Source organism: Molothrus aeneus, chromosome 8, assembly GCF_037042795.1.
Source record: "Molothrus aeneus isolate 106 chromosome 8, BPBGC_Maene_1.0, whole genome shotgun sequence".
NCBI lineage: Eukaryota > Metazoa > Chordata > Aves > Passeriformes > Icteridae > Molothrus > Molothrus aeneus.
The window spans coordinates 32,289,490-32,305,740 of NC_089653.1; the positions used below are offsets into that span (position 1 = coordinate 32,289,490).

Sequence of the window (16,251 nt, forward strand, 5' to 3'; positions counted from 1 at the left end):
GTCCTCTGAGGCTACTTGTTATTTTTGTGGTATTTCATCTGTGGTTTATGTGGATTTATCATTGCCATCCATGCAATTCCAGGAATGGAGATCATTAAATATTTCCCAAATGAAAATGCAGAGGTTTACAGACTTTTTCTACCCAATTGGGTGGCTCTAACTCAGAGAGGATGCAGTGGTTAATCCCCTTTCCCAATGTGGAATCTGGAAGAAGTGCTGCAAAACACAACACATTGATTCAATTCCTAAAACTTCTCATTTTCTCATTTTCAAATCTGAGATAAGGCAGCTTAAAAATTACTTGTTTTCCTACATCTACCAAAATTAAATTAAGCCCCCTATTCTATGCATTAGCTCTGATATTTGAAGGAGAAGTTTGTATAAAAGTCAAAGAAAAAAAAAAAACCACAGAGAAAAAGCCTGTTAACAATGGGAGATAAATTCTTCAGGGAGAGCAAAACAATGGGAAAATACAAGAATACAAACATGGTTGCTGACCTGAGTTATAACCCTTGGCAAGAAAAGGTTTCAATGCATTTTAAAGTAAGATGGAATTTGAAGTAGCCTGAGGCTTTAAAACCTTGCCAGGAAGTGTTAAGATCTGCAGAGCACCTTGAACCAACATCCTGCTAATCCCTTCACACTGGAAATTCCACCAGTTCCTGCAGAACAAGTGCCCCTGTCTCCCAATCCCTGGTCCTTTTTAACCTGAGGATATTTCCCTTGGTGTGATGCTTATAAACCTGTCCTCCAGATTGCAATGAGAAGTGGAAAGTAGAGGAAAAAATATGGGAAAACTGCTTATTAAAATGAAAAACCCTCCTACCTAAATTACATCCATGAGTATCCATGGTTTCAACTGGGTTTAAATAAATTTCAGCTTACGTTGCTTATAAAATATGGGGAGTTTTGGTTATCCACAGCTTAAAATACTCTGGCCTTAAACAGGGGCAAACATCCCATAAAAATAAAGGAAGAAGAAGAAGGAGAAGAAGGAGAAGGAGAAGAAGGAGAAGGAGAAGAAAGAGAAGGAGAAGAAGAAGAAGAAGAAGAAGATGATGAAGAAGAAGAAGATGATGAAGAAGAAGATGATGAAGATGAAGAAGATGAAGAAGATGAAGAAGATGAAGAAGATGAAGAAGATGAAGAAGATGAAACCCCATGCTGCTACTTCTTCCTGCTCTCTTATCTTCTGGTATCAGTTTCTCTGAAGCTAAAAAAAAAAAGGTTTTTACTGGGTAAAAAGAAGCAGGTGTCTGTGTCTAATCAGCACAAAATACTATGTAAAAAAAAGAGTTTAATCAATGAGAAGTTATTTTTAGAAATGTATCTGAAGGGAAAAAATTCAAGAAATTTATGCTACAATTTGTCAAGTCTATATTTTTTTCTGAAGGTGCTTTATTTTCCTATGGCACTCTTTCTATAAAATAAAAACTTATAGACTCAATCAAGTATTTGGTAATTAGAATTCCTATTAAATTTCTTTGGGAAAATGCTCATTCCTGAAAGATCCAGTACAGTTTTCACCAAGTATTCTATCAAATAATACAGATCAAGATCTTTCCTCAGCAAAGTGTTTACTTGAATTTGAAAAATCCATCTTGAATTACTGGAAAAAGCAGATTCAAGTTATGCCATGGGTACTTAAATTATTTTCATAAGCAGGAGACTGAAGCAGCTGATGGAAATTGGAAGCCAGGGCTGAGCCTTTTTCCCTTCACAGAATATTCAAGATTAACTCCAAGTCTAACCCAGTTTGTGTTTCACTTGCAGCCAAATGCAAAAATATTTCTCAATATACAGTGTCTTATGATAAAAAACCAAACTCTTTTGGACAGAGGAAAAGAGAATTTTTTTCTGTCACTCACAAATCAGTTATTCCCAGGTGTGAAAGCTGAAAAATGTAATTCAGCTAAACCAAATGAGCTGCTTATTAGGTATCCAGAAAATAATATGAAGGTTACAAATTCCTTTACAAATAATATGACTTGGCATTTTAATTCATGTTTCTCTTCCAAATTAGATGTATGCAAGAATAAAAACTTGCTCACAATATCAGTGTTCTAAGAGCCTTATTCTATAATGAGGAGAAAGATGATACTACCAAAATGTACTCAAATAAAGAAAGAACTCCAGTCTTCTGCCACAAATCAGCTGGAGCAGCAGAAAAAATACACCAAATATCAAACCACCTGTGCTTAAATTCTTTTCCATTCCCAGCAGGATGATCAAAAAAATTATTTTACCATAGGAAGTTTGGGAGGGGAAAAAAAAAAGAGCATTACTCATCACAGGTATTTATAGCAACCCCTGCCAGTAGAGAAGAACTAAAACACACAGGCTGCAAGTAAATCTTCAATAATTTTGTCTTTTCCTTGTGATTTGATAATGCAGCTTTTCAAAGGGAATAAAGACCTGGAATGACAATCATGGAACCATGGAATGGGTTGGTTTGGAAGGGAGATTAAATCCTATTGAGTTTCAACCCCTGCCATGGCAGGGACACCTCCCATTGTCCCAGGTACTCCCAGCCCCAATGTCCAACCTGGCCTTGGGCACTGCAGGGATCCAGGGGCAGCCTCAGCTGCTCTAGAAAATCCATTCCAGTCCTCCCCACCTTCACAGGGAACAATTCCTAATTCCCAATCTCCCATCCATCCCTGCCCTCTGGCAGTGGGAGCCATTCCCTGCATCCTGTCCCTCCATCCTTGTACCCAGTCTCTCTCCAGCTCTCCTGGAGCCCCTCTGAGCACAGGGAGGTCTCTTTTAGACACAAATGCCTGAGTTTGCAGACATGGGATTGCTTTACTTGGGTTATCTTCAGTGTTTGGATTTCTCCAACCAGGAAAATGAGGAAGGGAAAGAAATATAGTTTTACAAATTATCCACTCTTAATTACCATATAAGTGACAAATACTAATGAATTTTATCCCTGAAGGCAGAGAGCCTCAATTAGTATTATTTTATGTCATGATTTCCCTTGATGATATTGAATTACTCCTGGTTGCATCACTAGTGCAGTTAGATCTCCAAAATATGGGGCTCTGCTAACAGGGCTCGTGCCCTTGAGAAATCCCACCTTAATCCCCACAGTCAGGCAGGACTGGGAGGAAAATCAGGGCCCACAAAATTCAAGGGCACAAGAGAAGCAGATCCTGCAAAGTCTTACCCAACTTTAAGCCTGTCCTTCTCTGGAATAAAGCACACACCAACTGATTCATTTCATGTGCTTCAGATAATCTAAACAGGAAAAATGAAATAACCAAAACAAACCCTGACAAGCTTCGGAAAAACTCAATTATTCTGCAAATTCTCTGAGAACTGAGGCAGTGCCAGTTACCTGGGGAGAGCCCTGAGCTTCTCAGCTGACTTTGCATCAGATGATGATGTTGGGCAGAGAGAGGATTTTGTATTATTCTGGGGGGGAGCACCACAGTCCCAAGAACATTGTGACAGCTCCGTGGTGAAATCCAGATCACTGGACAGGGGCAGCAGCCCATAAAACTGCTTGTCACCATCCCCACAGCATAACATGTTCACAGAATTCCAGTGGCACAGCAGTGCCTCCGAGCTGGCCAAGTGTTTTCCTTCATGCACAGCTCTGAACAGCAGGAAAACACAGCAGCTTTTTGCCTTTCCCCAGCTTACTGCAACCTCCTGTGCTGAGCAGCAAAGAGAAACCACCAGGGAGCTCATCACCCACCTGGCCCATCAGCCACCTGCAGCACCTGTCCCTGGATTAAGCAAATTCCCTCTAAATACGAGTGAAATTCAGAAATCTTCATGCACTGAAACCCCAGTGACAGGGACATGCAGATCCCAGGTTTAGAAAAGTTTTAGTGTTATTAATTTTTAACTAAGCCCAAAGGAAGTTTTTAAAGAAAAATAAAGGCAAGCCCAATTTTTTTAACTGTAGCAGTAACCCTGTGTGGTGAGGGGGTTTAGGAAATAATGGTATCTATAGTTTCAGTAGGGGTAAAAAAACTGGTCTAATCCAAGTTTTGGGAAATTTCAGGAAGAGCTGAGTGGCATTTTTCTTCTGCTTTGCTTCCCAGTAAAAGACTGTGCCCTTGGCTTCTCTGGAGATTATATTTAGAGGAAACATCAGCCATTGGTAACACTCTATTTATTATATATATATATGTGTGTATATATATATATATATATCTTATATTTACTTATCACCTCTCTGTTTATTTTAACACACTACTGGTGATGACAGGACTGGATGGACTCCTGGTCTAAACCAGTGTGGTCTTGTGTTTAAATAAATTGAACTTCAAGAGCAGCATGAGAAATAAGTAGCCAGAACCAACAGAGAACTCAGAAGTTTGCATCACAGTCCTTGGTTTTATGCCATCATATAAACAAGACTGCAATAAAATGACTAAGCACTCCTCTAGAACCCTCCTCAATATCATCTGCATTTCATTTTTTTGATCATGAGAGGTTTTTTCCCTAGCAGAAAATATCGAGTAAAGAAGCAAAATCTCTCAGTGGGCTCTCCAAAGTCAATAAATATGAAGGCTGCAGGTGAGAGCTCACCTTGCACACAACCCCATGGACCTGGGTTGGAAAGGAAGGGCCCGTTCCCACTCTGGCCTGGCTGCCTGCCACTCCCCCTTTTCCAGCTGCCTATTCCAAAGTGGTTTCCTCAGCTTTCTGACCAACTTTAAGACATTAAAACAAACGCTGAAAAAAAATTAGGAGGGCTATGCAGGCATTTTCCTCAGAGAGATGTTTGCACACAGGCACAGTGATTTAAAAATTGGTTGAAAAATCAAAGATTGATTGGTTAAAATCAATCGCTCTCCAGAGTGAACCACGTGGAATGTGGCACTGCTGATTAGAGCTCATCCCTCCTAGTCCCAGCCTAAGCATCAAACCCCTTCAGCTGGGGAGATACACAAATGGAGGGGTCTAAAATGAAGGATTAATTAAATAAACTTCAAAGATCCTTCACTGTTGGCTCAGTGCTGATATCCTGTTTATGACTCTAAGTGTTTTGCTCTATCGTGCAAAGTAACATTTTTAGCATGGACAGACTGTAATTCAGAGAACAGCCCTAATAATAAAGCAGGAAACAGAAACAGGAGAAATGGGACAATGGCATTTGGTCCTGCAAAGCACCTAAACACATTTTTAATCTGAAACAAAAGAAGCTAAACAGGGTTCTATGTTAGAGAGTTCTGAAGTGAAGCATTTTTTTGATGTATAATCACTGCTTCTGAAAAAAACTGCCTGAGGGAAAGGGTTTCACTTGAAACCACACTTTCAATTAACCATTGTCATTAACTACAGGCAGACAACAAAGAAAAAAGCAACTTGCTGTGAGAGCTTCCTTGCAGGCCGGTTGTGAAAGGAGCAGGGTGTCGGGATCTTTAGCTGTTCAGAGTGACCCCAAGAAATGTTAGAAAGTCTCTTTTCCCAGCCCAGCGCTTGAAGAAGGAGTCAGAGCTCTCCATTTCTTGGTCTCAAGGTTGTTTATTGTATCTTATCTATAAAAAATTTTCTCCTACCCTGCTGAGGTCCATCCAGCAGGACAGTTCCAGGCACTCTGCCTGCCCCGGGGGTGGGGTTATGTCTTTATACTAAAAACTACCTGTACAATATTTACAATTACTTCCCAATACCTATCACCTATGTTAGACAGTGAGCTTCTACTCTAAACCAATCTGTAAGTGCCACCATCACAGCAGAAGATGGAGGCCAAGAAGAAGAAGGAGAAAGGCTGGACACACCCAGTTCCCTCCATCTTGCCTCCTGAACCCCCATACCAAAAACCCCAAAATCTACTTTTCCACCCCATGATAACTTCACTATTATTCTACCTAAACTGTTGTGGCTTGCTGGTCTTCATATAAGATTGGTAACTTGCTCCACGGGTCATAATCAAACCCACAGGTGTTCTGGGCTCTGTGCCAGGGTTTCTGAGGCCCCTGGCAGGGGTCCTGGCCATCCTGGACAGCCAGAGGGATGTGCTGGGTTCCCACAGCAGGGAAGGGAAGCTTTGCTTGCTCAGAGAGTCTGGATCTGCACACCAAGCCTGGAGATTTCCCCAACCAGCCCACGAACTCAAAGGTTATCCACCAAACCCCCTCCCTTCCACAGCCCCAGTGCTTCCCCTCCATTTGAATTACATGAGCTGACAAAGCAGTCAGAACCAATAAGTATCCACTGGTTCTCTTTATTCAGCAGCACAACCTGGAGCCATTCTCCCACTCAGGAGGAGGAATTGCTGTTACCTGAATGTTGAGCCTCCCTCGGTGGGCCCCGAGGCCGTAGCGCTTGGCTGTGGAGGCATGGAGCTGGAAGTCAGTAATTTTTAATGTCTCCAGACCAAGTGGAGGGCAATCTACAAAACAAAAGATCGATTAAGTTTTAATTGAACAGGAAAAAAACAAAAAACAAGCCAACCAAACAACACAAAACAAACAAGTATTCAAAGTTCCTGGATTTCGGCAGTGCCAAGCTGGCTGGGTCCTCGCTGGGATGGAGGAGCAGAGCAGTGCTGAGGGCAATGAGGAATGGCAGCTCTCAGAAAATCAATGAGGCAATGCAGCTTTACACCCTTTGCAGGGGCTCAGATAGTTATTGCTGCTTGCTCTGTGCTTCAGTTTCTCACAGATATGCACAGTATTTCCTGTCAAGGGCTTTTCACCAGTAAAACACCCTTTTTATTTCTTTTTTTGGTATTTTCTTTTTCATCTCTTGCTTGGATTTTTTTTTCCCCTCCCTGTACTCATTCCAAGCTACTGTATGAAATTATGTTTCTAATTAAAATCTCTTCTGGAAGCTTCACTCAGAGTTCCTCCCATTGCACAACAGCATCTGTTCCAGAGGCCTGGGAGCTCAGAGAGAGCTGAGCTCTGCAGAGGTGGTGATTAAACACAAACAGAACAATTCTGACCCAAGGACCATCTCTCTAAGCCCCAAATTCTGCACATCCTTGAGGAAAGAAAAGCAAATGCCATTACTTCAGCAAAGCGGTGCTTGGAGCTCTGGCTTTGGAAGATAAGAGGTTGGGAAAAATCTGTTCTGTGATTATCAGACAAATATTTGGCTTTTTAACCACACAGCGAAATGTCATGAGATTATCAAAGTATGAAAAATCATTTATGTTGGGAAAGCCCTAAAAAATCATTAAGTCCCATCATTCCCTCAGCATTGAAATGTTCACCACCACTGTCCCCAGGTGCCACATGCACAGCAGCTCTGTTAAATCCCTGCAGGGATGGGGACTCAGCCCTGGACAGTGGGAATGTACCTGGTTGTATTTAACTTTCAGGTTGTATTTAACTTTCAGGTGCAGTTTTGCATTATTAGGCACAAACTGGCAATGTGTGAAATTTCCCAGACTCCTCCTTAGTTCCCAACAAATTAAAATCCCTCAGGAAAAATGTGACAGGCTGTCAATTCATGCTGCTGTTTCTTTGGTCATCCTTAGGAAGTTCCCACACAAATCCAGGGCCAAATGTCTCCTTCAGAAGTAGTAAAGACATAAAGTAAAAATGAATATATTTTCTGAAGTACCAACAGTGATCTTAGTGTTACATAAGAGATGAAATGCAGACAGCTCCTCATTTCAAAGAGCTTTCAATTCAATTATCCAAAACAGAGAAGAAACAGGATGTGTAATGAAAGGCAAAGGAAGGAATAGCTGGGAGGATTTTGGGTTGATTGTCTGATTGTTTTAATTTCATTTCCTTATAGAGTGTTGCATCTTTCATCATACTCCAAGTCAAAGACGTCTCAGGCTCTGACAGATCTCTACTGGGAGTAAATTACATTGTTGGGAACTGCCTGCCTTTTTTAACAAGTTTGGTCCTCAAGACAGGTTTGGAAATCAATCTCGTGGTGCTTGGTGCATTCAATACTTGAATGAAAATAAATGAAAATACTTTCTTCTACTGTTGGCTCCTCTTTGTCCAGTGGACATCCCAAACTGGGAGCAGATAGCAGGATTTGCATTCAAAGACCTTTAGATATTTATTTATTTATTTTCAATGCTGGGATTCATGCAGTTTTCCACCAGAGAAGACTTTTGATTTTTATTTAAAATAAAATTAGGTTTTCTAGTAAAAGCCATAATATTTGAATATTAGCACTTTAGGAATATAAATGTTTTCCACATGCATACAAATTCCAACATCAATAAAGGGATGAAAAGAGGAGCATGTAGACTAAAAGAACAATATGTAATGTACAGAGATAGTGGGGACAAATTTTTCAATATAGCCTCTTCTGATTACCTCAAATTTACTCATTATAATACAACAAAATCCACCTGAAGTTGCCATATCATTACTGAAAAAAATAATAATTCTGAGTCATACTGAGAATTTAATTTTGGATAAATTATTTTGTTGGGGTGTGTGTCCCCTGCTTCTTAAAGCTACTGGAGATAATCAGGACAGCCTAGTTTTGAAAAATGTACAGGAAAAGAAACTGATTTATGGCATTCATAAAAACTTTACTTTTTAAAGTATTGCTTTAATACATTTTATTTAACTTGAAGAAATACTTCACAAATCAATGAAAATTGCCACCCAATCAGTAGGGCTGTCTTAATGATTTTGTACTCTCTGTGCCAGTTCGAAAAAACCTTGGGGAAGCCACAGAAATTGGACAGCAGGAATGACCAGAGATTGTGTGAATCTATTGCATAATGGATTCAGCTGGAAATGACCCCATTATTTGTTTTTTTCTTTAATCAGCTGAAAATTTAATCATTATAAAACACAGGGAATTCAACTGTGGCTTTGAGACATTGAAACACACTTGTTGTGTACATTAGAACTTAATAAATAAATGCACCTACAGCATTTCTGGTTTAGAGGGACAAAAAGCAAACATTAGGGTTGAAGATGCAGGGAAGGGCTGTTGGGGACATTTCTTCCTTCCATATTGAATATGGCCCATATTGAAGTATGATTTTGTGTGTGATTTGCAGCCATGGATAGGTGTTCACTTTAGAAATGAGCATTAATAAGATGTCTGGATCAAATGAAATAATTCCAGTCAAAAGAGACAGGGCTTGGATTCAGAGTTAATAACATTTGTCTGTGGAAGTGTGTTCTCGGGAGGTTCCCTGCAGCAATGCTAAATGGCCACATCTCAGTGTCCTTTATTGCCAATTATTCTTCCCCCAGGAGTCCCAGCAGGGCACCAAGGCAGCTCTGGTACCTGGGCACTGGGGGAAATCCCTGTCCCTTAAAATCAGCAGGAGAAACACCCAGGAACCAGCTCAGTCTCCACCTCATCTCTTGAAATCTGAATTTACCTCTTATTCCAGGGTTGCCTACAGCAAGAACACCTGGATGTGCAGCTGAGCTCCCTGCTCAAGCCAGCAGGGGCTCACTTTGCAATCTCAGTCTGGGGGAGTATTTGAAAGCAGTTTCATTGTCATCATGGCTTTGTCCTGTTGCTGCAGCATCCTCAATTGAAGCCCTGGTCAAAACCCCACCTTTTGCAGAGCCAGCCTGGTTTCCTTCACTCCTGCAGGGTAATTAGAGCTGCTGTGCTGCAATTTCAGCTGTTCTGCATCACACAGCTGCAGGAGCAGGCAAGGAAAACACTTGTGCTCATCTCTGTTGCCTAAATTACTCATTTATTTTATTTCCTTCTGGTCTAAATAAAGAATGCCAGATAAGTCCAGACTGCCTTTGTGGCTCTTGTGTCCAATAAAGATGCATTTAGGAAATCATTCTATCCTCTTTCAGAGGCAAAGCAGACAAACAATTCTTTTACTTAAAGAGCATTTCCCATCAGTTTTGGAATATGCTCAGCTTTTCAAATTGAAGGGCAGAGAGAAGCACCATGTTTCCTCTTCAGCCCATATCATAAAAGCCATACCTGTAACCCTCTTCAATTCCTGCAAGTCTGTGCTGGTCTAACTCCTCATGAGCAGAGATACTGGGATCTGGAAATGGAGAAATATCAGCTCTGTGCAGCCTGACAATCTCCTGTCCCAGGGGAGATACAGGGTTTAAATCTTGTTCAAACAAAGCCCTTCAACATGCAATTAAGAGGCAAAACTGTGAATTTACCTACAGATACAGGTAAATGAAGCACACAAATAAGTGTATATTTTGTGGGAATTAAGACTTTAATGTTCATTATACCATTCATACTATTCTTAGGTCTTGATGGTCTCACACAAAAATTTCTTAATGAGGCAAATATCATAAATTTTGCCCTAGCGGCTAAATTTAGAGGTTTTCCTATTAAAAGTGTGGTTGATAACTGATCTTCCAACAGCAGAAACTTTTAATGGGAACTCTGCCAGTCTAATTTCTGTGGCTAAAGTTATACTTAGGTCACAGGTAGGCAAAGGACTTTAATACTGCAATGCACCTGCAAGGTGAAATAACAGTAAAAGTACATTTCTGACAACCTTCACCTTGCTGAAAATATCTTTTGATTATGTTTCTGTGATTGACAGCCTTTGTAAGGGCTGAGTTCAACAGAATAAATTTTCCCTTTTTGAAATAATTTGTTATATATATATATTACATAAATAATTTATTTATGAGGGCATGGGGGGAGCAAATTTGGTCTCTAAATATTGCTGTTTTGATGATGTGATCATGGAAGTGTGAAATTCCCACAGATGTTCATGACTCACACTCCACAGTTGCTTTTCCCTGGAAAAATGTCCATGAGTTTCAGTCTGAGTGCTTTTCTGACTCTGCTCATATCTAAGTGTTGCTAACAACAATAACAAGTTTCTTTTCTGACCTGAATTCAGGCCACCAGCCACCCTGCACCCCAGATCATTTGAAGCAGCATCTTGAGGCATGTCAGAGTTCCTCAAACACCTTCTGCTTTGATTTACTTTTTCTGAAAAAGCCATTCCCAGAGCACTGTGAGAGCAAAGCGAGCAAAGTGCACTTACAACAAATCCCCTGCACAGAAGCTGAAACACTGAATTACAGTCCCAGGCCAAAGATCAAATAAAGAATGAAGGAGATGCCAACATTTCCTGTCCTAAGATCACATTAATTATTGGCTAATGTTGCACTGAAGCTGGATATTTTTCCAGGAAAAGCACCAAATGCTGCATTGAGGTCTTCAACATCAGGGACTCAGGAGGAAATATTTACCACAGCAGTGCAACCTACACTTGTGATTGCTCCTGAAGATTTAAAAAGAAATAAAGAATAAATGAAGAATTCTCTGGGTTCTTTAGGTCAGGTCTGACATGAAACCGAATGAGATTCTGAAAATGCACTTTTTCATTTTCTCTCATTAACTTTTCACATTTTTGCTCTCTCACAAGCCCAGGTTGTGGCTGGCTGCAGATGCAATGAAACATTCAGCAGGAAGAGCTTCTATTATTGCTGGCACAGCTGGAGGCAGGAGTTTCCAGAGTGCCTGGGAGTTTTGTGGCCAAGCCTTCAGACTCAAGAGGTTCATCTAAACTCCAGACATCACATTCATTCCCTGAGCTGCTTCTGCTGCCACCAGCCTGGCACAGGACGGGACTTGTGATGTGGCACGAGGTGCCCTCCAGTTTGCACCCATATCTGCAAAGATCTCCCCTCTCTCTCCAGAGAAAGTATTTCATTTAATCACTCTCAAGAAAACATCTTTTCTTCCGTGGCCAAAAGAACCCAGCCTGAAAATATCATATCAGCTCTTACTTTTTGTTACGAGCTTTGACAAAGGCTGAATTCTCTGCTATTAATTTTAAAATGCCTCCTCTGATGTTTTTTTTCTGAAGCACAGGGTGAAGAGTTTCTGTAATTCCAGCTAAAGCCACAAAACTGAGTACAGCCATCAAAAATGAGAACCATTCTTTTTTTTCCAGAGCCAAACAAAAAGACTTAGCCAAAAAAATGGGGAACAAAACCGAGACAGAGAACTTGCACAATGGCTGGGTAGAGGACAAAAATCACCATTAAAAACACATCTTCATGCCAGAAATAGCTAAAAATACCAGGTCACTGAGGTGTACTGCAAGAGCAGAGATTCTACACTCAGAGTATTAATTGTAGCCATCAAAAATAAACATTAAAACTTGGAATACTATTAACCAGTCTAAAATCAAGACAGAAATAACTCTGATCTTAAGATACAACCCTGGCTCAATAAATGAGACATCTTAGAAGCGCTCAAGTTTAACCATATTAGCAATCCAATTTGAGTGCATTTACCAAAAATAGGCTAAATATATAAGAAGTATGAGTATCAAACAGGCTTGTGGTGCAATTTCCCCCCCTCCCTCCATGAGAGCTATAGTAGGAATTTTATACAGCAGTAAATATATCCAATATATCCATAGTTGGTATAGAAAATTCACTGGGCAGAGTGACAGCATAGTCATGAAATTCTTTAAACATAAATAAACTGGAAAGTATCCATAACTCCTGGTCCTAGAAATATACATTTACTGAACATTCTGGCTGTTTTTTGAGGATTTTGCAACAAAGCCATGCTTTGGGGGGGAAAAAACCCCACGGATTTGAGGTGGCCCAAAGGAATGATACAAGTGGGAAGACAGAGGAAAGGGGCTGTAAATGCTCCACCTTGAGAATCAGAACTGCTCACCTTGGCTGAGACACACAAGAATAGCTTCAGAAATCCTCTGGAAACATCTAATTCCACTGGAATAAATGGCACTACTCTGATATCACCCAGCTTTCACCTTCTCACTCTCCCCACACACATGGAGCAGGAAAAACCTGAGAAACTGTGAAGTTCTCATTAGCAGTTGAGGAGCCATTAAATTTCATCCCCACTGCTACAGTCACCTCCACTCCCAAGTGCTAAATTTACACTTGAGAAGGACTAAAATGAGAGCTTCCCAGCCAGTTCCACTTAACGTTATTCAAATTTTTATCCAGTTCAACTCCAACACAGACAAAACTATCTATTTTTGGTTCTAAACAAGGCAGAAAATGAGCTGAAAACGACACTGAAACAGACACGTGAACTTCCTTGGATGATGCAGCTCAAACAGGAGTAAATCATGGATGTGGATAGAATCACTTGGCTCCTCAGTTTTGCATTCTATAGGTTGCTTTTCAGCCCTTTAGTTGTTTGACTTAGCTCCTGATGCAAGCTAGGAACTCCAGAGCCGTGCTGATGAAGCAGCACAAGCTGTGCTTTAGGCAGCTGAGACTCATTAGTCAGCTGAGAGTTGGGATGTCACCTTCCACATTTTTATTATTAAAGTTAAAAACACTCAGATTGCCAAGAGAGAGCAGACCAGCAGCAGTCTGTATCTGCAGAGAGACCTGGGTGAGGATCATCCCTCTGACCTCATCATCAGTCCTCCTCTGCTGCTGTTGGAATGTTGGGGGACACAAGACACATGATGGACTTTGGACCTGGTTAAAATAAGAGATTTGATAACAGGATGCCTTGGCAAAAGCAAACAGAACTTTGAAAATTAGACCTGGACTGCAAGAAGATGAAATCAAATGGGTTTACTGGAAAAAGAAAATCCCATTGAACTCTGCAAGCAAGAGATGATGTTAATGCATAAGTTCGGGTATGTGATTTTAACCTAATCATTGTAGTACACATTACTAGTCTCCCTGAAATAGTATATAGGTGTTTGTATCCCACAATAAAATGGGATTCTGATCAGCAAGTCAGTCTCCCTGTCTCTCTCCATCACTGACATGCTGCCTTGGGAAAAACTCATCCTTTGGATGGGTGGAATCCATCCATCCTTTGGATTTGAAATCTTCCCAACAACGTGCTGCTGCTCAGTGCTGACATGAGAGTTTGAACACAGGGCTGCAAACACAGCTCCATGCACAAGCAACACCCTCAGGGATGGGCTGGGATTGCCAAGCCAAGGCTCACCCTTGGCACTGCCGCCCCTTCTCCTCCAGCAGCACTGGGAGCATCACTGGGAGGCTCTGCCCCAGCCCCAGGGTCCCTCAGAGCTGTCACCCTGCCCTGCCTCCCTGCCCAGCCTCTGCCAGGCTGCACATCTGGGATAAATACTCGACCTATATAAGGGGCCTGTGACAGGAAATACCTCAAACCAATCCAGCTTGCTTTTAAAACCTTTTATAAAGTGTAAGGTCTGAGTTTTATGAAGACCTGGTGTGGCTGCTCTAGCAAGTTTAGACATTTATACTTTTTTTTTTTCCTTCTAGCATCACATCTGTTGTTATTATTTCATAGGAAATAATAAGAGAAATTAATAAATCCAAACACTTCTCATAAGGCATAGAAGTTTTCCTAGTGCCTGGAGCTGTTGCTCAGGCAGTGATTCCAGAGGAAAGTTGTGTGGTTACAATAAACCTGAACTCAAGCTTTGTACTCCTTCCCAACCCTTAAAAAGGAATCAGTTTGTAAGTTCTAGGGCAGAGTAAAAAGCAAAAATAAGTTTGGTTGGGTTGTCTGCTCCTCACTTAATTACTCTTTTTTATTTAACTGATTACTCATTTGATAGACTGCATGTTCTTTGAACACACAGAATTCTTTGAATTCTTGAGTATTCTTTGATACACTGCTCTAAGACAGCACTAAAATGTCAGAAGTTACTTATACATTTAAATCCCAAACAGTGGAAACGGCTTCAGTGGAGGGATAAAAAATTGGCCAGGTGCACATAGAAAATAACCAGAAGTTCTTTGGATATATTCAGAAGTGCAGGAAAGCCAAAGATTTACAAACTCATATAACAGGGCTTTCTTGTTTCCTTTAAAGCCCACCATGTCCAAGCTGTTGCACCCTTGAGAAGCACCCTGAGAGCAGAGGATTTAAGAGTTCAAAGCATCAAGAAGCAACATTTCAAAAAATAACTGAATCTCTGAGATCTGAGAAAATCAAATCCAGGCCTGGATTGAAGAGTGAGTACCCATTTTATTAAAAAAAAAAAAACCAACAAAAAAAAAAACCCCAAAACAAACCAACAGCCAAAACCACCATACCCCAAACCAAACCCCAGAAATAAATAAAGAAGAAAAGAGGAGTGGAGTTGTAGGGGTGCATGAGAGAGGCTTTCCTTGGGTAGAGGAGATCTCTAATTGGCAATTGGGCTCACTCAGGGGACACAAACCCCAGGGCAGCACAGGAATCCCACTGGAGAATATGGGAAACCTAAGGACAGAGCCCAGCTTGCAAAGGGAATCAGTTCCTCCCCAAAGAAATTTGAGAGGAAGGCATGATTATTAAAGAGCTCAGAAAGCCCCCTGTGCAGCCAGGCTCTCCCTTTCCCACATTTCAGCAGTGATTCCCTGAGTTTTTGCTCATCTTCCCAAGGATTTCAGCTCTCAGGTGACTTGTCAGCTTTCATGTGTCCATTGTGAAGGTGACATTTGGACATACCAGAGTTGTTCAACTTCCCGCTCTCTACCTGCCTTCAAATTAATAATGGAAGATTTAGCTTACAGAAATAAATAAATAAGTTTTAAAATGCCTCAAGCCCAAGCAAGCAGCAGGAATCTGCGGATTTCAAAGTTTGGTTATTACCTTTTAAATTCTGAACACTCAGCATTTTCTCAAGGCTCTGAATTTCCTGTCTGCAGGAAGAGAAATGCTAAAATTGAGTAAGACATTGCTTTTGGGGATCTCTGGGAGGTTTGTAGGGAAGGTTTGGAGCTTAAGCTGGGAATTTGGTGGGAAGCTCCAGCTCCAAGCTATGGAGCAAAGGAGATAAAGCAGTTCAAGCAAGGTTCAGACAAATATCTCCAAGGGTGGGCACCTCTCCAGCCCAAATGTTCAGAGCTCCCTTCTCCCTATTCCAGCTTCCTACGGTTCCCAAATTTCATTCTGTCCAAACATCTTTTCTGCTTTGTTTAACAATTCAGCTGAGGTCCAGCAAAGGCTCAGAATCACAGGCTCCACATTTAGCACATTGGAGGCCTCACTGCTCCAAAGCAAAACGTGTCAGGAGCTCCAAATGAATTGAATATGAGTTATTGGTGAGTATAAAACTGACTGCATTCATCTCTGCCTGCTCCAGGCTGAAAGCCCAAAAATCCAAAAATTAAAAAAAAAAAAAAGCCCAAAAATCCAAGCTGAAGGAAATACATTTCCCAGCCTGTGGACCCAAGGAGGAATGCTCAGAAGTGCATTTAGATAAAATCTAATTTTTATCAGTTGCCCAATGAGGTTTGACATCCTTTCCCCGGAGAAAAGTGCCCACATTGTCACCAAGAGATTCCTCTACACTGCAAAACATCAAGGTGTTAATGTGAAAAGTTCAGGTCATGATTTGGGACTTATTAACTCCAGTGTTGCCTTGGAGAGTCCAGCCTCCTTCCCATCCACAGGAGCCAAAAG

At 41.0% G+C, this 16,251-nt stretch overlaps 1 protein-coding gene across 1 annotated transcript in view; it reads right to left on the minus strand.

The window, feature by feature from the left end:
* CPXM2 (carboxypeptidase X, M14 family member 2) overlaps positions 1-16,251 on the minus strand; it is a 65,716-nt gene that overhangs the window by 39,429 nt on the left and 10,036 nt on the right. The window contains exon 2 of the mRNA XM_066554512.1: positions 6,246-6,355. Coding sequence (XP_066410609.1) covers positions 6,246-6,355 — 110 coding nt within the window. The remainder of the gene's footprint in view (positions 1-6,245; positions 6,356-16,251) is intronic.